The sequence below is a fragment of the Exophiala dermatitidis genome (assembly GCF_000230625.1).
Source record: "Exophiala dermatitidis NIH/UT8656 unplaced genomic scaffold supercont1.2, whole genome shotgun sequence".
Classification (NCBI taxonomy): Eukaryota; Fungi; Ascomycota; class Eurotiomycetes; order Chaetothyriales; family Herpotrichiellaceae; genus Exophiala; species Exophiala dermatitidis.
This window is the reverse complement of record NW_008751647.1, coordinates 994,426-1,021,217: the sequence shown is the minus strand read 5'-3', so window position 1 is coordinate 1,021,217 and position 26,792 is coordinate 994,426. Positions and strand designations below refer to the sequence as shown.

General features: G+C 52.5%; 10 protein-coding genes across 10 annotated transcripts; 3 read left to right on the top strand and 7 right to left on the bottom strand.

Annotated features, from left to right (window-relative positions):
- Positions 1 to 591: 591 nt before the first annotated feature.
- HMPREF1120_01873 (haloacetate dehalogenase) lies at positions 592 to 3,077 on the top strand. Its single transcript, XM_009155901.1, has 4 exons — positions 592 to 1,478; positions 1,561 to 1,570; positions 1,734 to 1,778; positions 1,923 to 3,077. Exons 1-4 carry the CDS (start codon positions 1,318 to 1,320, stop codon positions 2,751 to 2,753), a joined length of 1,047 nt encoding a protein of 348 aa, XP_009154149.1. The 5' UTR covers positions 592 to 1,317; the 3' UTR covers positions 2,754 to 3,077.
- HMPREF1120_01872 (glutamyl-tRNA (Gln) amidotransferase) lies at positions 2,985 to 5,117 on the bottom strand (the record flags this gene model as incomplete). Its single annotated transcript, XM_009155900.1, has 1 exon — positions 2,985 to 5,117. One exon carries the CDS (start codon positions 5,115 to 5,117, stop codon positions 2,985 to 2,987), a length of 2,133 nt encoding a protein of 710 aa, XP_009154148.1.
- A 1,438-nt stretch (positions 5,118 to 6,555) lies between these two features.
- HMPREF1120_01871 (uncharacterized protein) lies at positions 6,556 to 8,484 on the bottom strand (the record flags this gene model as incomplete). Its single annotated transcript, XM_009155899.1, has 2 exons — positions 6,556 to 8,383; positions 8,450 to 8,484. 2 exons carry the CDS (start codon positions 8,482 to 8,484, stop codon positions 6,556 to 6,558), a joined length of 1,863 nt encoding a protein of 620 aa, XP_009154147.1.
- Positions 8,485 to 9,163: 679 nt separating this feature from the next.
- HMPREF1120_01870 (uncharacterized protein) lies at positions 9,164 to 14,547 on the top strand. The gene is made up of 2 exons (XM_009155898.1): positions 9,164 to 10,511; positions 10,612 to 14,547. The coding sequence occupies exon 2, from the start codon at positions 11,866 to 11,868 to the stop codon at positions 13,309 to 13,311; it is 1,446 nt and encodes a 481-aa protein (XP_009154146.1). The 5' UTR covers positions 9,164 to 10,511; positions 10,612 to 11,865; the 3' UTR covers positions 13,312 to 14,547.
- On the bottom strand, positions 14,247 to 15,831 carry HMPREF1120_01869 (acetyl-CoA C-acetyltransferase; the record flags this gene model as incomplete). The annotated part of the gene is made up of 2 exons (XM_009155897.1): positions 14,247 to 14,447; positions 14,713 to 15,831. 2 exons carry the CDS (start codon positions 15,829 to 15,831, stop codon positions 14,247 to 14,249), a joined length of 1,320 nt encoding a protein of 439 aa, XP_009154145.1.
- A 614-nt stretch (positions 15,832 to 16,445) lies between these two features.
- Positions 16,446 to 18,251, top strand: HMPREF1120_01868 (ubiquitin-conjugating enzyme E2 2). The gene is made up of 3 exons (XM_009155896.1): positions 16,446 to 16,682; positions 16,807 to 16,871; positions 16,953 to 18,251. The coding sequence occupies exons 1-3, from the start codon at positions 16,641 to 16,643 to the stop codon at positions 17,299 to 17,301; spliced, it is 456 nt and encodes a 151-aa protein (XP_009154144.1). The 5' UTR covers positions 16,446 to 16,640; the 3' UTR covers positions 17,302 to 18,251.
- Positions 18,252 to 18,275: 24 nt separating this feature from the next.
- Positions 18,276 to 19,961, bottom strand: HMPREF1120_01867 (bleomycin hydrolase; the record flags this gene model as incomplete). The annotated part of the gene is made up of 2 exons (XM_009155895.1): positions 18,276 to 19,196; positions 19,326 to 19,961. The coding sequence occupies 2 exons, from the start codon at positions 19,959 to 19,961 to the stop codon at positions 18,276 to 18,278; spliced, it is 1,557 nt and encodes a 518-aa protein (XP_009154143.1).
- A 777-nt stretch (positions 19,962 to 20,738) lies between these two features.
- On the bottom strand, positions 20,739 to 21,971 carry HMPREF1120_01866 (uncharacterized protein; the record flags this gene model as incomplete). The annotated part of the gene is made up of 1 exon (XM_009155894.1): positions 20,739 to 21,971. The coding sequence occupies one exon, from the start codon at positions 21,969 to 21,971 to the stop codon at positions 20,739 to 20,741; it is 1,233 nt and encodes a 410-aa protein (XP_009154142.1).
- A 1,472-nt stretch (positions 21,972 to 23,443) lies between these two features.
- HMPREF1120_01865 (uncharacterized protein) lies at positions 23,444 to 23,924 on the bottom strand (the record flags this gene model as incomplete). The annotated part of the gene is made up of 2 exons (XM_009155893.1): positions 23,444 to 23,839; positions 23,898 to 23,924. The coding sequence occupies 2 exons, from the start codon at positions 23,922 to 23,924 to the stop codon at positions 23,444 to 23,446; spliced, it is 423 nt and encodes a 140-aa protein (XP_009154141.1).
- An 834-nt stretch (positions 23,925 to 24,758) lies between these two features.
- On the bottom strand, positions 24,759 to 26,690 carry HMPREF1120_01864 (uncharacterized protein; the record flags this gene model as incomplete). Its single annotated transcript, XM_009155892.1, has 1 exon — positions 24,759 to 26,690. One exon carries the CDS (start codon positions 26,688 to 26,690, stop codon positions 24,759 to 24,761), a length of 1,932 nt encoding a protein of 643 aa, XP_009154140.1.
- Between the last annotated feature and the right edge of the window lie 102 nt (positions 26,691 to 26,792).

Below are 26,792 nucleotides of genomic sequence, written 5' to 3'. Positions count from 1 at the left end.
CTACCGAGAATTTGGTCTTCGAGTAATATCTTTATATAGAATAACGTACCTATTTATATAGCTAGTCGGGTTAATAAATAGTTCGAAACTTATAGTATATCGCGGCTCGAATAGCCTCTCTATTCGCCGGATCTCAATTCGATCGAATACGTCTAGGCGATCCTTAAATAGCGTCTAAAGGAATACTACCTATACCTACTCGAGCTCGGTAACTCGTAAGAGGCTCTCGATGAATTCGCAAAGGTAATAGTAGAGGAGTGGAACGCTATACCGCAGGAGCAAATCGACGAAATAATAAGGTCGATTTATACGCGCGTAAATAGCGTACTAGACGCTGACGGCTGGTATACACGCTTTTAAGAAGCACTAGGCTCTGTAAATAGCGCTATTTACAGAGCACTAGGATAAGCATAGTCGATAGCAGTTGAGAGCGTTAAAATCGAGCAAGTCTGTGGCGAGTAAATAGCTGTTGAATAGGAGGGTATTCGATGCGGGTGGGGTGCGGAAATGACCCGCTGCGTAGACTTCGGGCATAGGACTGTAGGTGGGCAGAGATTACCATCACAGCTGAGGCACCCATATCTTTGGTAGGTTTTACGGGCTTTGTTTACCCTGGTTCTCAACCAGATAAACACGATGCTAATCATTCCCTCCTGTGTACTGTGTAGTATTGCAGGGTCCTTGGTCGACGCCGCATCTTTATACCAGGAAAGAACAGGACTTTCCTGGTGCCTCAACGTACCAGTTCTCTCATACCGTGGCGTCGTGTAAAGATCAATTCAGGGGTTGATAAATATCTTGGACTCCGCTGCTTCGACGGTTACAGTGACTCCACGTGACCTCCATTTCTCACCCATCTCGGCGCCTGCCGCGCAGTGTTGCGCCCTTCACGAGCCGATTAGTCTGTATCATAGAAGTGATATCTGTCACTCAGTATGGGTACTGCTGGCATGGCATGCCAATGATACACGAAACCGCAACTGACCTTGTTGTTATGAGGCCGGCAAATCGAACTCTATATCCGCATACGAGCGACTTCTCCGCCTCGAGATCCGAATCAAACATCTCCTTCTGGAGAGAGAGGGATTCCTCGGCTGTTCTCTGCTCACGACATCACATCATCCCCTTGACTAATCCAAAACGCAGCGTATCATGTCCCATAGCAGAATATAAAGACTCTAGAAACCTTCGCCTGCCCTGCAACTTGCTTCAGGCAATCACTTCAAGTTCAGCCTAAAGAGCCCTGAAACACTATACTTGTATTTCCTTTTCTACCATCATCCTTTTCTAAACCAAATCAGAACAAGAGTCGTGCTCATGGCAGCGGCGCAGACTCAAGCTCTGTATCAATCCCGCCTGCTCGTCCACCATATGACCGAGACTTCTCTGGGATCTCAAATCCACAGCTATGTCAACGATGGTGGGCCTGACAAACCTATACTGACATTGATCCACGGTTATCCCCAGTCAGCGTACATGTAAGTTCTGTATTGCAGGCCCTAGGGAGAACCTGATGTTGCCGACCTTGAGAACTAATTCATGTTCCCCGGCCGAAATTAGTTTCCGACATGTGAGTCTCAGTTACCCCTGTTCGCTTCAACCTCGTGTGGACTACACTCCTTCACTTCTACTACAGGTTCCATTGGCGACAGCCGTGCCTGTCTAGCAACCATGCACCGTTCCTTACTCACCAGGACCTCCGGGGCTACATGATACTCACCGAAGACAAACAGGTTGCATCACCTCTATGCCATAAAGTCTCTCTATTCGTGCCTGAAGTAAGTGTGTCTCTTACTCTCCATCTCTAACCTGAGTTGTCATATTCTCTTCCCAGCTCGATCAATTCTTGTTCTCAGTCCCTTTTCTATGTCCCATTCCTGCCTCGACTACCAATCTAGCCACCTTACTCACATGTCTCCCAGCTCCCAGGATATGGCATCTCCACGCCTATCGAGGACAGATCACGCAACGACAAACGTTCCGTCGGCACTGCTCTTCTCGAAGCGCTATCGAAAGTCTTCAACACAACCGCCACCTCTTCATCTTCCCCAAGACGCATCATCCTAGGCGGCCACGACAGGGGCGCCCGCATCGCCCACCGTCTCGCCGTTGACTTCTCCCATCCACCCTCGGACTCTTCTTCGTCTCTGTTCCAAACCCTCAATTTAACAGTCATCGGCACAGTTCTAATGGACATCATCCCCACCCTGAGTCAATGGCAGGCCTTTTCGGACCCCAAAACAGTGACGGGCTACTTCCACTGGCCACTGCTGGCCAACGCCGACCTCGCCACCGCCATGATCACCGCATATTGGGGTGGACATTGGTGCCGGGAGGCGCTCAAGCGGATTGCAGGGTCAAATCCACAGTCCTGGGATCGGATCGCGTCCAACAACGCTCTCGACATCTACGGCGTCCTCTTCGCCAAGCGCGACACCATCTACTATTCCAGTCTGGACTACGAGGCCGGCGCGACGACGGACGTTACGCAGCAGGAGGAGGACCAGCGAGCCGGTCGCAAGATTGAGGTGCCGCTGCTCGTCTTGTATTCCAAGGCCAAGCTGGGCGCGACGGTCGATGTAGAGGCCGTTTGGAGGGATTGGATTCAGCCGCCGCCTGAAGGGTCTGGGTCTGAGTCCAACCACTTCTATGAGGCTTACGGCGTGGGAGACGGGTACGGGCATTATTTGCCCGAGGAGGCGTATGACATTGTGGGCCAGAAGATTGCCGAATTTTTGAAAAAGGTCGCGTGAGAGACTCAAACTCGCGCAATGAACACAGAGCATCTTCTGAGGACTGGATTTCCCCTAATCCTACTCTGGGTACTGTACTCATTGGGTGTCTAGAGTGCTAGGGTGTTATGTACCTCAGGTAGGTTGTTAGTACCTACAGTGCCTAGGTAGGTAGATATATCTCACAATGATGCCGCTACAAAAACGAAGTGGTAAGTGAGTATGCACAAAGCAAAACTTGAATGAATTCTACTACGGCAACTGTTCCAACACCTTGGCTACCGCAAATGCCTTTTCCTCCCCAAACCGACCCGTCACAATCTGCACGTTGATCGGCATGTTCTGGACCAAGCCGGAGTCCCAAAGATCGGTGTATGGCTTTGACTGATTGGCGTGAGACCGATTGTCGTTGGTAGTAGTAGGAGGTGGCACATCGCCGCGGGATGCAGTGATATTTTCAACCTGAGCACTACTACTGTTGCCACTGCTGCTGCTGCTGCTGCTGCTGGTGGTGTTGGTAGTGTTGCTAGTGTTTGTGTTTGTGGATGCATTCGAAGCCTGCAATCTCGGATCGTCAAGCACAGGGTCCACGGTCGCCACCGGCATCGTGAGCACCGTGTAGTCGAGCAGCGACCAGATCGAAGTATATCCAAAATACTCTTCCTGACGAGACTTTTCGGCTGCGGAGTGCTTTCTACTCGCAGAGCTGGGTATGCCAACCCAAGGCGTCACAGGCATCACCAACGCGTCGATGTCGCTCGCTCGCCAGTGGCGGAGGTACATGCGGCGGAACTTCCAGATTTGGGCAGCGAGATCGATTCTTTGGCGCTCGCCTATGGAAGATGTGCTGTGTGGATTAAAAAGCTGAGGGCGAGAATGAGTAGTGCTGTCGGTCGGATCGTGGTTGTGGTTGTGAGCCCCCGTGTCGTCTACACGGTCGAGATGTGTGTTGGCTAATGTGTCTGCGAGACCAGTACCGTCCTGGGCGCCAGGACTGTCCGAGGTGGTTGTGGTTGTGGCGGAACCATCCTTGCTGATGCTCCCCCGTGACGCTGGGTCATGGTCAACCGTCGTTTTATTCGTGGTTGTCGCTGTCACAGCAGGCACCCACAAGTCATAATACGCCGCACGATGCGACGAAGTATCCCACTCGACGACCTCATGGCCACACTGTCTCAACTTGCCTGCGAGCTCGCGCACGGCACGCACAATGGGCAAATGCGGCGTGACGACTCCATCGTCCACCACAACCGCAATGCGCAGGGCGCGAGGGAGAACCAGATCCGAGTCACCAACACCACCGTTAGGCCCCAATTGGGGAGCACCATCACCGTAGTCTTCCTCGCCATCATCAACATCGTCATCGTCGTTGAATCTCCCGTATATGTACCCGCTGACAGACCCGCTCCTATCCTTTGTCTTGGGTGGCTCGGCCAGTTCGTACCGCCATGGAATCGGCACGACACTTGGCTCCATCGTCCACGGCTCCATGCTCATATAAGCTTGCATGAACAGTTCCAGACTGCCTAACGAATTACTCAACGGGCCCGCGACTGGGCGGACAATGGTATATTTTTGATCTTGCCGTGACTCACGGGACGGCAGCCTTCCGACACTGGGACACAGGGCGTACAGCCCTTGCGAAGCGGCAGGAATGCGAATGCTCACGGCGGCGCCGGAATCCGTGCCAAATCCTAATATCGAGCCTCGTGAGCCCACGAGGGCGCCGATGCCTCCAGAGCTGGCGAGCCGGTCGTTGAGTGCATTCAGGCTGCGGTGCTGCAGGATTTGCCCTGTGGATTTATAATCATCATCCGCAGCCCCTGAGCTGGGCTTGGGTTTTCCAGCATTTGCACTTGTCTCGGCCTGAGCGTACAGAATGGCCCCAAGCCGTTGCAGCTGAAACAATGCTATCTCCTCCTCATCGTCGTCCTCCCAATTATCGTGCATCTGGAATCTCGATATGTCATCGTCCGATTTCTCATCTTGGAGACCGATACTGATAGGAATCCCATGCAGCGGACCGACAAGCTGGCCTGTCTCAGCATACCAACGATCCAATTCCCTGGCCTGAGCAATGGCAGACTCGAACATCAGCTCCGTACAGCATCCGAGAAGCTGTGTCGCGATGGCTGTCCGCTTGCAGAACGCCCGCAGAACCTCCTCGACTGTCCAGTGGCCTTCTCCGTACCGTCGAAGAATCCTGCGCACTCCAACCGTGTTGGTGATATCTAGTTCCTTGGCTGTCAGCAGACCACACTGCTGGATCACGTCCCGGCTATCGTGAATATCTGCGTCCAGTGGGACGGAGTTGAGTGGCCATTCCGGCGGAATCTGATCCAGCCCATGCTGGTGATTGTCTCGCCCGCTGGGAAGTGAGCCCATGGTTGTTTCTTCTGTTTTCCCGCTTTTCCACGTACACAAATGGTGGCTCCGTTGGCCGTTTCCCTCAGTCACAGGTTTGCTGCTGTTGCTTCTGCTGCTGCTGCTGCTGCTGCTGCTGATAATCCCTCTATTCCTCTATCACGTCCTAAAGCCCATTGCCTATCAGACAGCCCAACCAAACGCGGCCCAGCACCTCCAAGAAAGATACTCCCGTAGCCGATGCTGGAATATATTAGATTCGCCACTGACTCCTTTTGAGCTTCTCCGTCGTCAAGTGCAACCTTGAACTGTGTCAAAAAATAAAAATTAAAAAAAAATGGTAAGTGTTCCTAACAAAAAGCAAGTTCCTATGTCAAGGTTCTCCCTGCACCAGAGATACATTGAAATCTGGTGCACTGCAGTGGAAAAATGATCAATCAATACCTACTACCTTCGACGTCACCGCCGAGATATCGAAGCCAGTGAAACAAAAGAAAAAATAGTCTTTTTTCTGATAACGGATCAAAGGGGTCCATGCGCCTCCGCAGATCCATCGATAGTAGTTGTAGATTAGATGGAGTGGACGACGGACGGCCAGACCCTGTTTGATTATTTTAGTTGTAGAATCCTCCCCAAATTGAACAAGGTCACTGGGGCATCACGTCACATAGTAGAATCATTTACTGATAAATTAGGTCCCATACCTGCCACAAGGTAAGGTATATATGATATACCCATTCATAGTAGATTGAGTCCGAATCTGTGTGCCACGATTGCAATCAAAGATAGAGAGACGGCAGAGAACAACATTGGTGGCAGTAGCACGACTGTGCAGCCGGAGGTCTTTGGTCCTACTGCAGCTACTACTAGTACTGCTAGTAGCTCACCTTGACTTTTCTGGGCTGTCGGTCTGAAGCGTGCATCATTCGTACAATTCCAAGCTTCGGTTGAATGGAAATTGAATGGGCTGCAGAAATAAATAGAGATACGGAAAAGAGGTCAGACCACTTATCGATGCTCACCAATAGATAGCATGGAGGGACACGCGGGGGGTTTGACCTTGACTGTGTCGAACTCGACTTGGAGATGGTCACATCGTCCTCACCTACCTACACAGTAGTAGGCACCCAAGCCTGTTGTTTCTTGCGGCTAGTTCGACAAGACAGCCGAACAGAACTGTTGCTGCAGGTCTCTTTGCTTCGGATCAAGGGATTATTGAGAAAATCAAACGAGAGGTTAGTCGTTGGTTGGTACAGTCAGAAGGAGGAATATACCTAGGTAATAATGTTTGACTTTTATCGTATTACTATAAGGGGCCATTCGTCCATAGCTCTTGAGCTTGATCCTTCGGCTCATCATCCTAAGACACAGTTCTTCATTCCTCATCTGAACATCCCACGATTCCGTATTGCTCTGGGACAGTACCCATCACAATGCTCACTTCTCAATAGCTAGGCATTCAGCGTGGTCTCTCACCTGCTGTCCACCTTCTTTTCCCGGGACTTCTTTCTCTGGCAATGGAATGGTCACCCCAGAGTCCGCGTTGACTCGCGCTCCTAACGGGCAACAGACGGGACTCCGACTTCTGCTCCTTTTGCTCATCGCCATCATTGGGTGTGCCGCCCCAGAGCTCCTGCGGCGGCGGAACGCCAGGCGTACCAACACTCTGCACACTTGGTGTCACGATGGCTTCGCCAGACTCGGCCGTCTCATCCCTCGAATACCGGCTCCCGCGACGCCACAGACCCGTCGGTGGTTCAACCTCGCTTGGTGTATCTGCGGCGTGCGTTCTCTGACTGGCGCTTCTGCCTAGTGATGAGACCGACGGCCGGTGATTGAGGGATTCTCCCAAGGCAAATCCCTCCGGTGTATCTGCTCCCACCCCCACAGCACGACGACTGGAAAACGCTGGGGATTTACCCAGTCGTGGCGAGTTCGATACCAAAGAAGCCGATCCGCCACGAAGATGTTCCGTCGAGGCGATGATTTTCATGTCAAAGTCCCCGGCGATGGCGAGATCGAGAGATCCCCGCCGCCGCGAAGGAGAGATATCTGCCAAAGATCTTGGATCGTCTTGCTTCCTTACAGCCATGGTCAGTGAAGCTGGACCCACGTCGTGCAGGGCAGGAGCTCCAGTAAAGAGCCGAATCAAAGCATTGCAGCCGGCTTGGTGGGTGACTAGGATAAGGACCAGGTCTTCATCTTCATCTGGTCCCGTTCCCTTACGCTCTTGCTGTTCTTCAGTTTCAATCTCATAATGTGCCAGCATTTTCTGCAAACCATTGCGGAATCTTCGATGCATACTGCCCCATTCCTCATCAAACTGACCCCCATCGCCCCAATCCAGATCATCATTCTGGCTGTCCCAGTCATGGTCGATTACAACACAACAATCTCGAGCATGGGCAACAAAGCCCGGAGGAATCTTGTCCGAGGCACCCATGGCGTACATGGGCACAGGAGGACTGTATCCCACAGGCTGCCGCTGCTGGAGAGACCGATTGAGAAGTCTGGCACCATTTGCCAATTCGGTACCGAAGGAAACATTCCGCGGCCGCTTAGGCAGGGAATGACCGACGGCGGCCATGGCTCTTAAACCCGTCTTCTCGGTGGACGCAACGGTCGCGAGCTCGTTCTCTTTCTCCTCCCGTTCCGGTGACTGCGATTCATAGAGGTAAGACGCGGACATATCGGCCCCTTTGATCTCCTCTTGTGGTTTCTGCAATGCCATCTTTGCTCGCGACACCATCACCGCCGAGGGAGGTGGAGGGCAGGCGTGCTCGAAATAGCCTGGAGAGAGCCATTCCCCCAGAAACGCATCAATACGCAACAAGCAGGTGTTGTATCCCAATCGATTCGTCTGAGACAGGTCCCGGGAAGTGGTACGTTCAAGCGCATTCGGGTCAGGAACGAAAGAGGGAGAGACTGAGTCTGGCGCGTCCTCGCGAAGGATTGGAGTCGACCGGTGTCGAGCTTTGAGGCCTGGGCGACGGTGATACTGAGGGTGCTGAATGCCAGCACAAATGGCAATTGCAGTCTGAACACATCGCAAGTATGGAGAGGTATGTATAATGATCTTGCGTCGCTTTCTAGGCCGTGCGTCTACAGAAGATTCGTCCTTGTCGAGGCTCGTCTGTTGTTCTCTGTCAAGATTATGTAACTCATTATTGATCCTGACCCCAAGTGCCTGACACTGAACCCAACCACCATAAGTCAAAGGAGGATCGTAAGGCTCTTCGGCCGTGGTGTGCCAGTTTCGATCCGCCTGGTCAAGACGAGCGCCGTGCCTGCGTCGGCCAACAGTTAGCCCTGACGAAGGGAGGAACTTCGCCACGCAACAGATATAGACCTACCGTGCTATAATAACCACCGCCGGTTGTTTTCCCATGGCGGCAGCAACAGGGACAGTAACGAGGCTGAACCGGGCAGCGTTGGTGGCCGAAAATTTCGGCAGTCGAGTAGATACGAATTGCGGGGAGAGTGGATTAGGGACTCGGAGGGTGCGATGAAGGACTCGGAGACGTGAGCACAGTTGATGAGCCCGTCGATCAGCTAGTGGACAACATCATGGTAGAGGTGGTCATAAAGGCGGTCAATGAGCCAGGTCAGCACATAGTTTCTAGGCTGCGATCAGCGTAGCCGAGAGCGTCAGAGGGGGGACTGCGAGGGAGAAGGTGGTGATGGCGGCGGTCACGGTGGCTGAGGTGTGATACCACAAGGCGGGAAATTCAAGATCAAGGGTCACTGGCACTATCTCGCCGTTCAAGTTCAAAGTTGCAGTCGCAGTCGCAGTTGCAGTGATAACAAGATGAGCCTCCTGAAGATGCCAGGGGAGGAACTACTAGTAGTATCTCACGGTATTATTCAGGCTGTACAGTGCCACTGCAATAATGGTGATGAGCCTGAGTAAAAGTGGAAGGCCCGAGGGTTGTTCAAGTTTGTCTTGGAGCTGACCGTGACGGCCAACCCAGTTCCGGTCCGGCTGCCATTTCAGGCGGCACGCGGGGAATTTCCCTGCTGCCAGTGAATTATTAAGTTGCCAGGTGATACTGTAACTCGGTCCATCACTTTTTCCGGTCCCGAAAGGATTGGTACTCAGCTGCTGACTTCAAGTTGCGCACGCATCACCTGCGCCCTCTGCCACTGCAGTCTGAGAGGAACATGTCCATCCTCCGCTGAGACCCCAATTCATCACGATTCATACGCCAGTCCTCCCGCTGCTTGCACAGTATTTTGCTTGGAAGCGGGCTCATCATGATCCTGACCACGCTTTCGATAATATCAAAGCACCTCGAGTTAGCAACTTGATTTGTCTAGAATTGACATATCTCGCTACTGAATTCAGATCAGACCTCTGAGGCAATGGGTTGGGCCTCCCTCTACCTATCTACTCCTCAGCTCGTTAGCAATAACCTATGTTCCCTGTTACCTGCGGGAAAAAGACTCAGACAGAAGGCATGCTGTCTCAAAGACGTCACGATCGACATCAGCCGTCCTCCCTACGACCTGCAACCTGATCGATATCGTTTCAGATATGTTGTCTGATGAGTAGCAAAAAAAGTCACCATGTACACGACAATGGCGACTGCCCAATCCTGCCCCGCCTGACTAGACCTCTCGTACTTCACTGGTGCTGCCTCCCTTGCATACAACTATCCTGGCGTTATGCCTGAGACATGGATCGCCTTCGGAGCAACGGTACCTAACTAGGTATGTACTGTTGATCATCCGACATAAAGTCCACGAAACGACGGGAGATCCACGGCAAAAAATGGAATTCAAGCCGACGACAGCAACAAAGATAGCCCGTGTCTATTCACTTTGGGGCGAAGACTTGAGTCAGACGTGCCCAAGGTTAGTAACCATAAGAAGATAGGAACTTTGTAGCCGCGACCCAAAATGGGCGGAAAACGCTTCTCGTTTGACTGTCGAGAACTGGAACTTCCAGACATTATTCACATCTGCCGGGTCGAGCTTGCTGGCATACCTAGGTCGCATCACCAGTCAGACGATGGTGGGTTTCCCATTCCGCCATTGTACAAAAGACTTCGAGTCGTACCGACGGCGACCACTGTTCCCTAGGTTGTTTCAGGTCCAGGGTCAGCGGGAACGATCAACGCACGGGCTTCAATGGCGCTTTGTTAGCGCGCCGTCCCCCGGTTTTCAAGGCGACAAGCCCCCCAAAAGGATCCGCCACGTTTAGCACCAGGGACAACTGCCTTCGTTTCGTCTTTTTTCAGGCGGGCAACAAGCCGAAAACAAAACAATAATGCTCGAAGTGCCGTGGCTCTTCTGGTTGGAATCAAACGGTCCGAAACCAAACATATCTCCTTCAGCAAAAAAAGTGTGTGAATATTGCCATGCTGGGCCTGGCGTACAAAGTTTCGTCTGGGGGTGTTTGCTGGTGTTGTCAAGGCACGTTCCGTCACCCCTGTCAGTTCAATCGGCGCTCACTGGCCTCCTCACCGACTACCATGGTCTATCTCTGCCAGTCCCTGACGATCAGAGTTCATAGAGCCCGGAGCCTGACCAGAAACGTGGTGGTCTTCCATTCTTGCGATCCCCTTCACCCATCCTGTCACCCCTTGCATTTGGTCTCGGGCTCAAGTTTCCACCCGGGGCTTTGACTTCGGGCGGACGAAATGTCAAGAGTATCACGACGGCACCGCACCGTACGCGGTGATTCATCCAGGAACTGATCATCTTCACCCTTACTTCTGCGTGGCCGTGGCCATGTTCATCTCAAATCCACCCATGTGCGACGCCGGATTTCTGCACCTGCCCGCTTTACAAGATACTCGAGATTCAGGCTCCCCATGTGGCCGCGGATCTGCACAGCTTCTTGCGGCACAGTGCGGCAACCATAACGGACCATGCCAGTCGTTCCCATAGCGGACTGGTCACCGTTTGCAATAATGCAGGCCCCCATGGTAATTGCTTCCTAAAATTCGACCCCATCATTCAACGTCAGATCACGAGGCTAGCCACAACCCAGACCGCTCTTCGCGTCGACTGTAGTTTCCAGGTTTTCGCCCTTTGCCCATGGAAAGTCTGGCATATAGTGCAAGCCTTTCGGCAGCCGAGATATACCTTCATGACTAGAATCCAAGGCACCCTGGTCCGGTGAACAACAATGAGCAACACCTGCCCTGTCAATCTGTCTCGCACTGCCCTGGTTTCCTCCACACGTCTGCATATGCCTGACGAGAATGGGAAACCCTATTGAGGCCCGCGCAGTACCCGATCCTCCTTATGGTCGTTCTGTTCCAATCGCAGTTCGACTGCCGCCGGAAAAGCTGCTGGTCGTTGATTTGTCCTCCCTCCAAAACTCTTTGGTTCGACATTCTGTCTTGTATATTTCATCTACTAGTATGCCGGATTTCTCTTCTCTTTACATCTTGAGCTTTCTGATCCCTGCTCCCCTCGCACTATTCTTGCCTTGACGGCCAACATTTGCCATACCATTTTCCCTTTTGGTTGAGCAACCGTAGGAAAGCAACGTATCCTCGGCATTTCCGCCAGCCATTTGCAGCCAGACCTCGTCAGTGTTCTGTCAACTGCTGTCAAATCGTTCCCGATATCGATTCAAGCCTGCCACCGGCCACCCGACGTGGAACTTCAGGAGGTGCCACTCAGCCGCTCATTGTCAAGGACTGCCGTCAGATGCCACCATCTGGAAGTATATTCTTTCCGCACTGACCTCTTCCTTCCACTCTTTTTCCAAGTGCGACTCGATGTTACGCAAATCCTTTCCTCCATATACCACTTCATGCCGACCCTTTTCGACAACACTGGCCTGCCGCTATGGGTATACATCGTGCTCATAGTCGTTGGGTCAGTACTGTTGCTGGTCACAGTCGCCATTCTTCTGAGATGCTGGATTGTCCGACGAAGACCAAGGCCAACGCGTCTTGATAACCTCACCACTCCTACTCGACGAATGACTTTGAGAAGGGGACGGCTGGTACCGACTTCTCAGCATCTGTCTTTGACCGGGTCGAAGTTCGGAGTCAGGCAGTTTGGGGTTTTAACAGATAATGAATCCACCGCGACAGGGCGGCGGAGCCCCTTCGAATGGTGGAATACGATCATGGACAGGTCGCCATCACGGCAAGATCAAATGTCCCAAGTCGAGACGGGATCGATAGGCATATCAACACGTCCGGAATCCTTTGCTACAACGACTGCTGGCAGACGTGAAAGCCTTGCAGATACGTCGGCCCGGACCCCGGAAAAGGGTAAGGAGCCCATCATGACCAGTTGGGAAGTCACCTTGCCATCTCCTCCCCCCTCTCCGGGGCCCGATGGCCGCAAGCCCATAAATTTTTCAAGATCTTTTTCTACCCGCACGCCCTCCTCGCCTTTGGCCCAGCGTTCCCAGCTCACGCTGTCACGGATATCAGAAAGGTCTCCTCACAACTCCATGATCAGCACGAGTGGGGTGAACCAGTTTCACCTCCCTCTCTATCACACGCTCGGGAGGCTTGAGAACCGCGCTTCTGCCGTCGAATCGGCTCAGTACAGTCCCTTGACACTCAACATTCCAGTCGCCGCTGCGCAAAGCACACCTGTCCTAGCTGAAGCTCACCTCGACTCCCCCTCACCTGTAACGTCGAAGCCGTGGAGCTCTAATATGCTCAGTGCTTCTTATACAACTTTACCGGCGACTGCCTCCTTCCCAACAAATTCACCCAGGCCCCATACTGCCGATGCCGCAACCTTTCGACAGTATCCTTACCTACAACAACCGCCTCCGATACCAACGAGTCGTGCTCCAACTTATCATCGTCGCGGCACGTCGTGGCTAAGCTCTGAAGAGGGTTCGACTTTTTACCGGCAATCCAACAGCTCACATCAAGATCTGTCTCGGCATTCCCCCATACAGTCCGCTACTAAGGGAACGGCCACGCCAGGTTCGCACCATTCACGCCAATCCTCCGCCAATCTCAGCATGGAGCATAGTGGCATTATCGTCTATGAAACGCAACTGCCGGACTACTGGTCTACACGACCGGATATGCAAGACTTGGCGGCTTCTCTGAATTTCAACAGCTGTGAGACAGATGGCCCGGCTAGAAATGGCAGCACTCCTGGCGGGCTCCAGGACACGGATGGGAAACAGCGAAGCAAAGTAGGGGTGGTAACTGTTCCTGGAAAGAAGAACTCCAAAGTCTTGAGGAAGAAATCTCTCAGTCGGACACGATCAATCAGCTAATAATTGAGGCGTATTGGCTTTTCTCTACGTCGACAGTGCGGCCTATCTCGACCGTGGAACGTGGCTAACCACTCGAGTGCTAGACTGCATTCCATGTCTCCTCTGCAGGTCAGGCGGAGAATTATGATACAGCAATCACCGCACAGGGGACGGTGACGGCGCTGGGTTAGATTTGCTTTATATGTTTATTTCCAACTCTCCCATTCAAACCGCTTGACCCAGTGTCTCGAGTCACTCAGCGACCAGGACGAAGAGTGACGAAACCACAGGTGTTTGGGAGATTAACCACACTCTAAAGTTGAGAATGTTGACGAACAATTCACTATATTTGCGATGGTGCTTGCCACTGGCAGCACAGACGAAGTCCGAGAATGTTAACAGTTGTATCAGTGGAGCCTGGGGCTCCCACGAGCCCCGAACTGGCGGAGAAGTCAAATGCTACCGACTACCTTTATACCATACTTTACAATACTATATGTTGTACTGGCAGCAGCGACTACATCTTTTCTTGGCCATCATCTCTTGGGTCTACACTTGCGTCTTCTACTGGGCTGTTTCGCGAAAGGTGCTGTACGTGGAGCATAGTAGCGACATTGTGGATTCATTTCCTACCGAGGTCAAATGCGTGCTATACTATGCTGGAGCCTCCTCCTACTTCCAAGATCAAAGTGCAAAAAGGCCATATTTTCACAGAACTCCCACTGCGCCATCCTGTGTTTTGCGCACTTCGATCCGACTGAAAACGCTTGCTTTTGCTTTTGCTGGTGCTTTCAAACGGTGACTGTTGTTTTCACAAGATCCGTAATCCGTCATCTGTCGCCATAGGGCACCTCGATATTGCTGGAAGCATCTCCCGGTCGCTTGTCGAGTACTATACCAGCCCCGTCCGGACATGCAGACACGTGACACGCTCGCGGGGCAGAGAAAATAGGAAATTACTCGACACTCGCGATTCTCTGGACAACAACGGCAGTCGCGGCGCCACCGCCGTTGCAGATGGCAGCCACACCGTACTCACCGGGCTTGAGCTGATGCAGAAGCGTAGTGAGGATGCGGGAACCGGAGCTTCCCAGAGCGTGACCTAGAGAAATGGCGCCGCCAAGGAGGTTGACGTTTGCGTTTTCGAGACCGAGGATCTGGGAGAAGAGAGTTGGTTAGACACACTAGAAATACAAACGGATTCACGATGTAGTAAATGCTTGAACTCATAACTCGTAGATCATGCGTCGTGCGGAGCTTCATCGATACCGGCATGGTGGGCCAAGTCTCGAAAAGGGACAAAGATGCATCTTCGGAACCAATTCCGCAAAATTATGGAGTTTCGGATCCGAAGTATGTCCATACAGTACAGCAGTACAGGGACAAAACAAAGATGAAGCAAAAGCTAGGCACGCGACTTACCTGTTCATTAGCCTTGATGACGGCAGCAAAAGCCTCGTTAAACTCCCAGATGGCGACGTCGTCTTTGGTGATGCCGGCTCGCTCCAGGGCCAACGGAACAGCCTTCGCCGGGGCGATGGGGAAGTCGACAGGATCCAAGGCGGCATCCGCGGAGCTGACGATTCTCGCCAGGACGCGGCTGTCCTTGCCGTATTGCTGGGCAATCGCCTTATTGCCCAACACCAAAGCACTGGCGCCGTCGTTGAACGTGGACGAGTTGGCGGCGGTGACGGTGCCCGAGGCATCGCGCACAAAGGCAGGTTTCAAAGTCGACACTTTGTCCTTCTTGAGGTTGGTGTACCCTTCATCCTCGCTGATGACAGTGTCGCCCTTCTTTCCCGGCACGGTGACGGGCACGACTTCCTCCTTGAATTTGCCCTCGGCCCAGGCCTTTTGCGCCCGTTCGAAGCTGCGGATCGCATACTCGTCCTGCATCTCACGGGTGATGTTGTACTTCTTGGCCGCGTTTTCCGCACAGTTGCCCATGTGGAACTGGTTGTAGACATCCCATAGACCGTCCTCAATCAAGCCGTCTTTAAGGGTGACATGGCCGAAGGCAGGATTCTGAGATGCTCGCGGCAGGTAGTATGGCACGCGGGTCATGTTTTCCATCCCGCCGGCCACCTGGGCCTCGGCGAGTCCGAGCTGGATGTTTTGCGCCGCTAGAACCACCGCCTTCAAACCTGATGCGCACACTTTGTTCACTGTCACTGCTTCGACGGACGGAGGCAGTCCTGCGAAGATGGCCGCTTGTCGCGCCGGGGCTTGGCCCATGTTCGCGGACAGCACGTTGCCCATGTATACATCTGTGATTTTGGATTTGGGGACCTTCGACTTTTCAACCGCTGATTTGATCGCCACTGCGCCGAGTTGTGGTGCGGAGAGGCTGGAGAATGATCCATTGAACTTGGCTGTCGGTGTCCGCGATGCGCTGAGGATGTATGCTTCTTGGATTTCTTTTCTTGCCGGGCTGGATGTGCTGAAGTGGCTTCGCATTTGGGACAGCCGGGCACTGGCGGTCGAGGCCGAGCTGGAGGCTCGCGAAGCTGCGCGGGCAGCGGTGGCTGTGAAGGGTGCCATTGTGACGGATGGGGAATCAAGGGATGCCAGTTTTCTCAGTCTTTCGAGTCCTGTCTCTGCACCGAGGGATTGCTCGAACTAGCAGTAGAAAGACGACACGGGTAGTAGTAGCACAGAGCGAGGAACGCGGGCGTAAGGTGTGAGGCGTGCAATCAAGACGTCGAACACTACAAGGGAGGGAGGTACAGTACAATGCACTAGCAGCAGACAAGGAGGCCACCGAATATATGGATTTTCTTGGGAACCTAGGTATAAATGATTAACTTAAGTGATCAAGAATGAAGTGGGCACGGAGGCAAAGCCATGCCAGTCGTCGAGTCGCAAGGAACGTTTGTCCAGGCGCTCAGCTTGTGGCATGGGCATATGCGGAACACCGCGCTGAAGGCTATCCTCGGCATCTTCTTGCCAAATCCCGCCAAATCTCCACGCCGGGCCGGGGCAATGCCGGGATCGGTGTCCCTGTTGGTGGTACTCCACGTTGTTATCGTGCTGACTAAGGACAACGTTTACAATCACATGACTCCAGAACCGAAGTACTATCACATGACTCTTCAACTTCGGTTCTGTAAAGTTCCAGAGCCGCATTTCAGTCGCGCGAATCATTTCGACTGCCACTGGCACTTTCACTATTACTACATACGCCTCACACCTGCACCACTGCAGTCCTCTACCAAACCTCGCGTGATCTTCCGACAACACCACTCTTCCTCTGATACCTACCCAGAAGCGTTCTCTCTTTCCAAAAGTCGATACCGGATATCAAGTTCCTAACAATCTTTTGCTGAAGTCCCGACTGCTTACCGCCCAACATGTCGACCTCAGCCAGACGCCGCTTGATGCGAGACTTTAAGGTACTCAATCACCCACCCAGTCCACCCAGCCAGAATTGCACCAATTCGACTTTCGTCGATGGTGTTGAGATAGATAGACTCCTACTACACTGAATAACAGAGGATACTGACAGAACCACAACAGCGCATGCAAACAGACCCTCCTGCCGGCGTGTCTGCCTCGCCCATCGCAGACAATGTCATGACTTGGTATGACAGAGACTCCCAGGCTCCCTGGTCCAGGGAAACCTATAACCTTGGGAACCATTGTGCTAACGTTCATGTTTCCAGGAACGCCGTCATCATCGGTCCCGCAGACACACCCTTCGAAGACGGCACCTTCCGCCTCGTCATGCAATTCGAAGAAGCGTACCCGAACAAACCGCCGGGCGTCAAGTTCGTGTCTCAAATGTTCCACCCCAACGTCTACGGCACCGGCGAACTGTGTCTGGACATCCTGCAGAACCGGTGGTCACCGACCTACGACGTCGCAGCCATTCTCACCAGTATCCAATCTCTGCTCAACGACCCCAACACGTCATCACCGGCGAATGTCGAGGCATCGAATCTCTACAAGGACAATCGGAAAGAATACATCAAGAGAGTCCGGGAGACGGTTGAGAAGAGCTGGGAGGATTGATTCTCCGAACCAGTCCCAGAACACCATCATCCATCACGAGACCATGGCCGAATGTGGCGAACGGAAGACCGGTTTTTTTTCCTGCTGTCAGTGTTTGTTTTTGTGAGCGATTTGCATAAATTGGTAGCGGATGCATGGGCGTTGGATATAGGACAGCTGGCTTGCTGATCGGGTACTACTTGAGGAGGGGCTTTGAGGCGCAACAGGTCACAGACGAGGAACGTACGTTGTGCCGTTCGGATGTCGGGGAGTCGTCATCTGCAGGATCAGCCTACCACAGCAGCGGCGTTTACAAAGGATCAGTGTGGGCGTTACTGTCAAGACAGAAATTACCAATCTTTGCCTGGGTCCTCGCCGCGACGAGGTCCCCAGTGTTTGATCCTCAATTGAGATAATTCGGTTCCAATGAGTTCAGATACCATGCCTACTATGATTGACCCTTGTCCTCTCTTGCAAGCAGCTTCAGACATTACAGGATCCGCCATGTTCCGATTGCTACTACCACATATGTCTCTATCGGCATCATCTTGATGAGGTTGAAAAATTATTTATGAACTCCCATCGTCCTCCGCAACTTCCGCCTTTCGAAGCGTCCGGTCCAGTCTCGGTGAGACACATAAATCACGCACCCTAAGGCAGTAGAGTGCACTATGCTGAGAAGGACCATCGCTGCTGAGAAGGACCATCGCTCTACAACCAGATTCTGATTCCGATTCCGTGCCAGCTAGCGGTCCCAACTCTAGGCCAGCATTAAAGGAGAAACAATCAAATAAACGCTATAATCTTAGTGCCCTGCTATGCCACTTATACCTAGCTGACCCATACCTATACCCTTTCGAAAATGGTCCAAACAAGCCTCAGCCTCGCTGTGCCATGAGTTGTGCAACCCTAGCTTCCAATCCAATCCAATCCCAACAGTTCCCGGTTCGTAATCATCACTATCCACCTCCTCCTCAGTACAGTATTTCAGCAGCTCAAGCCAAAGCACCCATAGGATCCCAAAGCGGCAGGACCAACGGCTCGGTCTTGAGAATCTCCCTGATCTCCTTGCCGACGAAGCCCGGATCCACTACGACCTGATAGACGAACTCGTCCATCCACTGATCAGTCATGACGAAATAGCCTTTATCGCCAGCCGATTCGCCCCAGGAGTTCATGACGCGCCAGCGCACAGGAGTCACACCATCGTCCTCGACCTGCACGGCGGTGAGGACCATGGCATGAGTCATGGCGGACTCGCGCACTCTCAAACGCTGGCTCTTGCTGAGATTCAGACTGATGTTGAACGCGAGGCCGTAGTCGTAGAGGGCCGGGTCCATTATCCCTGAGGTCGAGTTGGAAAACTTGCCCACGTCACTGCCGAAGAACACGGGCAGACCCGCGCGGAGCATGGCGATGGTCGCCTTTTTGATGGTCGCCATGTCCACATTGACATATGTGACGGCCCGTCCGCCGACTACGTTGCCTAGTCTTTCGACTGTGAGTAGTTGGTTGTATTTGTTGCGCGGGTCGTTGACCAGGCTGAATAGTTTGCCAACGTCGGCGTTGTTCAATGATCGCACCACGCTTGGATGAGACAGATCCGCGGCGAACTCGCGCGGCGTCTTGCTGACTTGGTGGTATTTGTCGTTGGCGTCGTAGTATTCCCATATGAATTTAGTGTCGGGCTTCGGCGGAGGACCGAGCATCAGGGTTAAAATGCAGTGGACCTCGCGCATCATTTTGGCTTTCGCGGCGACTAGCGATGATTTGGATTTCGTTGTCTTGCCGTCTGATAGACTCTTTGCCAGGGACCGCAGGACCAGGCCGTCTTCACGAAGTTTGGTGGTCAGGATGGAGCCCATGGCGGAGGAGTTCATGGCGTTGTATGAGTCTGGATAGAGTTTCTGGGGGACCTATACCACGATCTTGTTAGCAAGGTGTTTTTACTCCGTGCATGGATATCACAGGAGTAGGCGAAGTCTGCTTGAGTGGGATATTGAAAGTAAAACAGCATCGTGTAGGTACAGTATGTATCGACTTACCAATCCATATTTGGCAACCAGATTGGCCGCCATGTCCCATTGACCGCCGTCGTTGACCGGAGCACCCAACAACTCTTGCACCAACCTGCTGTCTAGGTCTAGGTCGGCAGTATCGATAATCTGTTCCAGAAACCAATTGGCCTTCTCTAATTTGTCCCAGAAGAACAGATATGCCTGGCTCAACTCAAACTCCTTGAGGTTGTACTTCTTCATCACGGGCACTCTGAGCACATTGGTCGTTGCGAACAGCCAACATCTTCCCGATGACCTTTGATTTGTGACCGGCGCCCCTTCGAACGGGATCTTGATGTTGAATGTCTGGGTGTCTGGCAGAGTCGCGACTTTATTGGACACCACTGACCGGATGTCGTTGGACAACAAGGCGTTCAATGCCAGTCGGTTCTTGGGGTCTGAGAGCAGTTCCTTCTCCCACTCTTCGGCGGTTTTGACCGACAGTCTGGGGTCGGTCGAATAGCTCTGAGGAATGCCCTTCTCGGACTCGACGTGGATGTACTCCTTCTCAATCTCCAGTTGGCGGATCTTCTCGTGCGTGCGGAGATTCTGGAGTTGCTGCACGAGGATCTTCTCGACCGCCGCCTGGTCGTTGGGCTTGTTGGAGGACTGTGAGTTACCCATCATAGAGACTTGACGGTTTATTGGATGTCTATCTCGATGAGTCTACACCGATGAGTCTGGGAGAAAGGGGATGGAAGGGGTGGAAGGGGTGGATGGGGAAAGCGATGAGATGGGATGCGGTGCAATGCGATGAGTCGTCCAGGCAGAGGGATGATACCATGCGGAGAGACGCAGATAAACAGCTGATAAGGCGCCTTATCAGACGATCCCACGCCCCGGCCCGCACGCGCCTTCCGACGCCGGGCAAGGTCCTCGATTTCCACTCAGCCTTGCTCTCGAGTCCGCCGGTCCTCGGACAAGGCTGTGACCCCTGATCAGAACTCTGCTTGTAGAAACGTTTCACTCAATGTATCAGTTCGGAAAAACACTTTTATTGACTTTTATTATCGATTCTAGTCTTTGTCTCGCCTACCATCATCTTTGTGATCGCCTTGCCTGGGAACTTCGCGCGAAAGAATGCACTAAGAAAACAAAACCAATCAAGCAGGTGCAGTTAGTGGGCTATTGTTCCTTGCAGCGGAACAACTGCATCACTGTAATTTTCGACGCCGCAGCCAAGTGTAAGCACTGCACACCATCCTCCTGCCACTGCAGGTACATGCACCGTTTAGACATTGCTATTTCCATGAAAACGCTTCCTGTCTTCTATGTGCACCCGAAGCCAGCGTCAGCGGCCCCTGACGTCTCGGATGCCTGTTGGGACGGTTGCATCAAAGACTGCCGCCTACTCATCTCCTATGCTAGCGGCCCTCATGAGCCGCCATATTGCTCGAAGTTTCAATCCCAAAAAGAGTCCCACTCAACAGTCCAGCTATCATTCCAGTAAGTGGGCCCTTTCTTGTTGCCGGCCACATTTGGCTGGGGTGCCCTAGCTGCCTGATTGCCATGTGCCGTCTCAGCCTGTGCTCGCTTGGCTCTGTACGTATCAAGTCCGTCCAGTCTGTCCAGAAAGCGGTCGCGAGTTGATTTGACGCTGCCGTATCCGCAAACGCCTCGGTTCCGGAGTGGTTCTGTGGCATTCTGTTTCACTGCTGGTCCTACGACGGTAGTTGCGCGCATTGTGTTCAAAATTTGCCCACAAATTCCACATGCGTTCCCTGGCAGCTCTTGCTGCAGACCGGTCGCGAAGCGAACTTTGGCTGCCACTGATCGCCTGGCTTCATCCCGAGGAGGTAGTGCAGGAGCTGAATCGTGCAACGTGAAGCCCCAGTCCTCAAGCTGGTTGATCCACGCACCGGAATTGTCGTCAGAAGAGACTTTGTCGACTGGGTTGTGATGAAATGCCATCTGCTGGGCAGAAAGTCGCGGATCAGCAGCTGGATGCTGAAGGCCATTTTGCATGTAGTTGACCATGCGTTGAAGCACCGCCCTGGCGAAACGCTCATTGTCGAAGTAATCGGCCAAGCAACAAGTGCCACGGGTGTGGAGGATGCAAAACGCAACATGGGCTGAAATGTACCACTCCAGCTGCGCCACAACTGACTCAGGACTGTCAAGGAACAAAGCAGTGATGAAATCCTTGGTTGGTAAGGCCAATGATGCACTAGAAAACATCTCGTGGAACTTCTCCGTCGCCAGAACTTGCACAGGGTCCATTTCCAGTCGGACTCCCATTTTGTACACCTTTAACCAGATAACGTCTTCAGGACACTGCGTAGTATAGGCCGTGTAGGTAGACAAGGCCCGTACACGCCCCGAATAGAGCCAGTCCTGGATGAGAAAAAAGGGAAGCGGATCTTCATCTCGAAGCCAGTATTTTTGCTCTCCAACATGAACGAAGCCTTCGTCCGCCGCAGCATGTGGCTGTTCCCCAACCTCGTGATATTCTGGCCCGTCTTCGACTGGAAGCATTCTCTTGAAGAAATTTGAGTTATCGCAGAGCAATTTCTGGTGAACGAGGAATTCGCGCTGTCGCTCTCCTTTTCCGATGACCACGGTGACAGATTTGGTGCCCGGATAACTGAACACAGGTTGAACTTTCGTCACCCCTCCGTGAAGTTTTTGAACCATGGCGAGAGAACAAGCACGCAGGCTATTTATTAATGGGGTCGTTTGTTGAGGTAATAAAGGTTACTGGAGGTTGCGGAGAGAGCCTGAGTTGAGTAGTGGAGGAGGAACTCAAGTGGTGTCCTTGAAGCAAGAAGCAGAAGGAGTAGGCAGAAACGATGGCGACAGAAGGAGATACTAATATCTTCTGAGCCTGCGCAGGAGAGTCGCCGGTCGGTGAAGTTCATCTGACGCTCGCGCAATAGTAGAGTGACCTGATGGTCAGCCTACGTAAAGCATATACTCCGGCTTCACTTAGATCGTGACTGGTTATTGCCATGTGAACAACAGGAGGGGTGCTAGAGACTGACCAGATGTCGGTAGGAGTTACTCCACCAGGGTGTTATGTTGCGAAATGGCGTTTTAGCTATCCAGCTCATATTTCTTGTCTAAGATATACCTATAATATGCGTGCAAGGCTGTACAGCAAGGCTGAACAAGCCTAGGTTGTTCGGAATAAGGTTCGTTAAACGGATATTGCCGATATAGGTGAACCACCAGTGAAGGACGCGCTGATGAATGATCTGTACTGTCACCATGGCGAGTTTGTTCGCAACTGGACATGCGTTTATTACATGGTTTGCGAATAGCCGTGTCTGAGCTCAAGGTTTATCATGTGGCAGTGTGGCCGTTGCAGTTTGAGTAGTCCTGTGAAGAAGCGACCGTGAATTTCTCTCACCACCACCCACACCACCACTATTCAGGGCTGTTCGCTTTATACTCAGCAAGAGTATCTCGTCAGGACCGCCAGTTCATCAACCTCCTCTTAAGTACCCTATGCAAGCAGTGTGCAAAATTATCGATTTCTCGCTTCATTTATTGGAATTGGCTCTCTGTACTGATGTCGTCCCACATGTCTCGGCCCTTCACAAGTGCAACTGCTTGCCCGCTGATTCTCCTGTCCAGTCCTGGGGACAATGCTGGCAATTACTATGCTCACCTCCTAGACAAGCAGCTAGGGATTGACAGCGTGACATGTAGACTGAGACTCATTTTCAAGTGTCATGCTTTCTTTGTCAGATCCAAAGTGTGTATCTGGCGCCACTTCCTCACAGGCAACGGATTCGCTTTCTCTCGGGCCATTCGGTGTCTTTCGTGCCTGCGTAGACATTTTGACCTCCGGAGCCTGCGTGTGTACTCGGTTAATCGGAGATGACTTCAGGGGGTTGTAACTAAACCTAGATTCCATACATCTTCCACCACAAACCCTTAGCTGTGGACGGGGTTCAGGTGCATCAAAAGGTCTGCTGACGACCGACAGCGGCGGATGGAGAACCGTATCCTGCCAACGAAGCCTTGAATGACTGAAACATAACCAAGCATGCATCCTGGATGCGACATATGCGCGTAGAATGTTGCGATGGCTGGGAGAACGATCCGCGAGTGTCTCGGGAAAGACATAGACCTTATTGTCAGGCAGTGGCTGTCATGAGAACTTAAGCTGCATCAAGTCCGTTTGTTCCGTTTCCGTTCGTAGAAGCCTGCGCTTGGTCGAATTCGGTTTGCATAATCTCCAATATCCTGCCGACCGTGTCCTCGCCGTCTTCGTCCGGGAACCTGTCTGTGAGCTCCTCGATCACGACTGCAAGCAGTTGCCGGTCATCGGACTCTTGAGTTTCCTGTGCGCCCTCTGCGCCCTCTTCTCCAACGCCTTCTGCAGGTGGTTGGGATGGTCGATTTTTCGGAAGGCCGGCGCCCAGGTTGATCAGCATTAATGCTTCAGTCTTGGTCAAGCCGATTGCCCGCAGCTTCGGTACAACTGCTTTGACAAAGGCCTCTGGCGGAGGGAAGGTTTCAATGTAGGGTACCGTCGTTGTAACGTAGTGTAAAAACTAATACAACCGGGTCAGCTTCCAGACTTTCTGCGCCTTTACAGGTCTGCCTGTAAACCTGGAGAGCAGGATTGTAGACGTACATCTTCCCGCACAGTCTGGTAGTTTTTCAGATTGACTGGTTTGTACGATCCTATTTTCTTCGTTTGCTGCCGTGGGGGATTGCTTGCGAGGAAACGATGCACTTCGGTCGTCGTGAGCAAGGCCGCTTGGGGGTCAAGGACCTGCAAACGCGCGCAACATTAGTCTTCGAACGTCGACCAGGGTTTGCGAGGCCAGTAGGCCGTTGAGCCATCCGCAACTGACCTTCATTTCGACGGTCAATGAGAGGCGAGGCTGTGTGGAAAAAATGGGGACCCTAAAGCAATCTTCTGTATCTGCGATGCGATGCTCAAGGCAGCAAGCAAGCCATTGCAAATGCATAAAGGAAGACGTCCACAGTTGCGCGTGTAGTATGGAAAAACGTTTGTTCTGCAGCCCAACTTGCAAGATGTTCTGCCGGCAGAATTTCACTACCTAATGATGAAGCGGTGTGGAAAATGTCGGTTGCTAGACAGTACACACATGTTGTGTAGTACCACGATCACCAAATTCCAACAATTCGTGACTTAGTGCAAAGAAGTACTACTGGGCGCATTACAAATAACTATATCTGGATATTAAGAATGTCACGGTACTAGGAACTTGCTAGCTGAAATTGCTAAATGCCATTCAGCGAGATGCTACTCATCCAGCAAACTAGGTCAACACCATCATGCGATCCCAGCCCAAGCCCCCCTATTCCGCCGCGAGTGGTACATATCTTCCGGACAACGCTACATAGCCAACAACTCCAGAACCGACGCCATGCAGTGGAATAACAGAAGAAACAAAGCAGAAACTCCGTTGCCAAAGAAGAGACGTGTTCAGTAGATGTCGTTCATGCCTTGTCTTTCCGCTTCTTCTTCTTCTCCAACTTGGACTGCTCGACCTCTTCCTCTCCTCCTCGTTTCCGCTTCTTGCTGCCCTCCACTTCGCCGTTGGCTGAAGATGCTCCCTCAGTTCCGGCCTTCTTCTTCGCCTTCTTGATGTCTTTCTTGGAGATGGCCACGGGCGTGCCGTCCTCTTGGAATTGGATCTCTCCCCGCTCAAGCTTTCTCTTGTACCTCTCCACACTGAGACCGCATTTGGCAGCCAAAGCCTCCAGCTTAGAGTCTTCACTCGATTTGCCGGATTTGCCTCCTTTCTCTGCCTTCTTAGCAGCCTTGCGGGCCGCTTTCTCGGCGTGTTTCCGGTCTTTCTCGGCTTTCTTAGCAGAGCTGGCTCCGTTGACACCGTCGCCCCTCGATGGCGTGATGGCCGCGGCTTCATCCGAATCTATGGGCTCGTCTGGTTGTGAGTCGCTCTCATCGTCGTCGGCCATCTTAGTGTCCTCAGAGATCTCCTGGACCAGCTTCTTCTCCTTCTTGTCCTTCTTCGACTTCTTCTCTTCCTTGGCTGGACCTTCGTTACCGGCCAGACCATCGGCATCCGGGTTATACTTCCGAGCTTCCTTGATCTCCCATTTCTGGGGTTGCGGCGTTGCAGACACACCATTGGGGGCAATTGCAACACCACGAGGCTTCAGCGGCTTGCCCTCCAGGGCAGCCAACTTGCGCTCAAGGTTGGCTCGCGCTTCCAAGCCCAGGGCAGCCTTCTCATCCTCGGGAATGTTTGCCTCATCGTCACCCCAGTCTTGCAGGGCGTCCACACGCAATCCGAGTGCGGCCTTGGCGGCTAGAACTCTGGCCATCTTGCCCTTGTTCTTTCCTGAGGCTTGACCGATAAGAGAAGCATGGTAGATCAGACCATATTTGGGAGTGTCATGTTTGGTTTTGAGAGCTCGGAAGAGCGCCTTTTCGGCACCCAGGATTTGGATCGTACTAGCAGGGCTTTTCGAAAGGTTCATCAAGCTTCCAGCATGGGCAATCAAGCGAGCACCAACCAGCTCACCGACAAGAGCAGTCAAATTGGGGGCGATAGCCCTCATCCGGGCTGAAAGATAGCTGGCAAGTTGTGTCCGGTACTCGGTGAATTGGACAACCTGTTCGGCAAGGCTTTGGATGTTTTCCAGATCTTCCTCAGTAATCTCCGTCCCCATAGATCTGTCCGCCGCGGCCTTGACTGCGGCCTCGATCTCTTCCGGTAGGATCTCAGAAAGATCACATTTCTCCCAGTTTGTACGCAATCCCATCTTAAGAACAACTTTGGCATATGCAAGATTGTCATTAAGGATCTTGGCCAGTTCCGGGAAATGCCACCCATACCACTCCTTCACTCTCATGGCGTATGTGTTCAGCTCCTTGTCCAGATCATCAAGAAGACCGATAGCTTGAACAATCATGACGTCGATCTTATCGGGAGAAAATTTGAGCTTGTGCCGCGCCAGCGAATGCGAGAGACCAAGGGACATTGTCTTGACATCTTCAGGCATCAGTCCGGGAATCAACGAGGGTAGGTGTTCGCGAATGGCACGATAGAGGTCGGCGGTGGTAGAGTCGGCGATAGCCTTGATCTCAAGGCCAGGAAGCTTGCCGATCGCATTTCCCAGCTTAGGGTCGGCGACAGCGAGAGAGATCTTTTTCTCATCCTTCAATGTGTTGAGCAAAGAGGCAAGTTTGGGGGTGACTTTTCCTTCCACAATGGCAGCTGCTTCCTCAAGAGCGGCGGCGGCACTGTCGAATTTCTGGAACTCCTTCAGCTTCAACAGCGACGTGACATTCTCAACACTACTCAGTTCGGAAGAGAGATCGTCCCGCTTGAGGAGTTTCTTGTCCTTGGCTTTGAGCAGCGCATAGCCGGCGGCCGTCTCGGTAAGGATGAGTAGCGTCATATCGATACTTGCGCCTCGCGCGCAAATAGTTGGCGAGCGAGCGTAAGAATATTGTTTAATATTCGGTTCAAGTTGGTCTTGCGAGGAACAAAGTGAACTTCG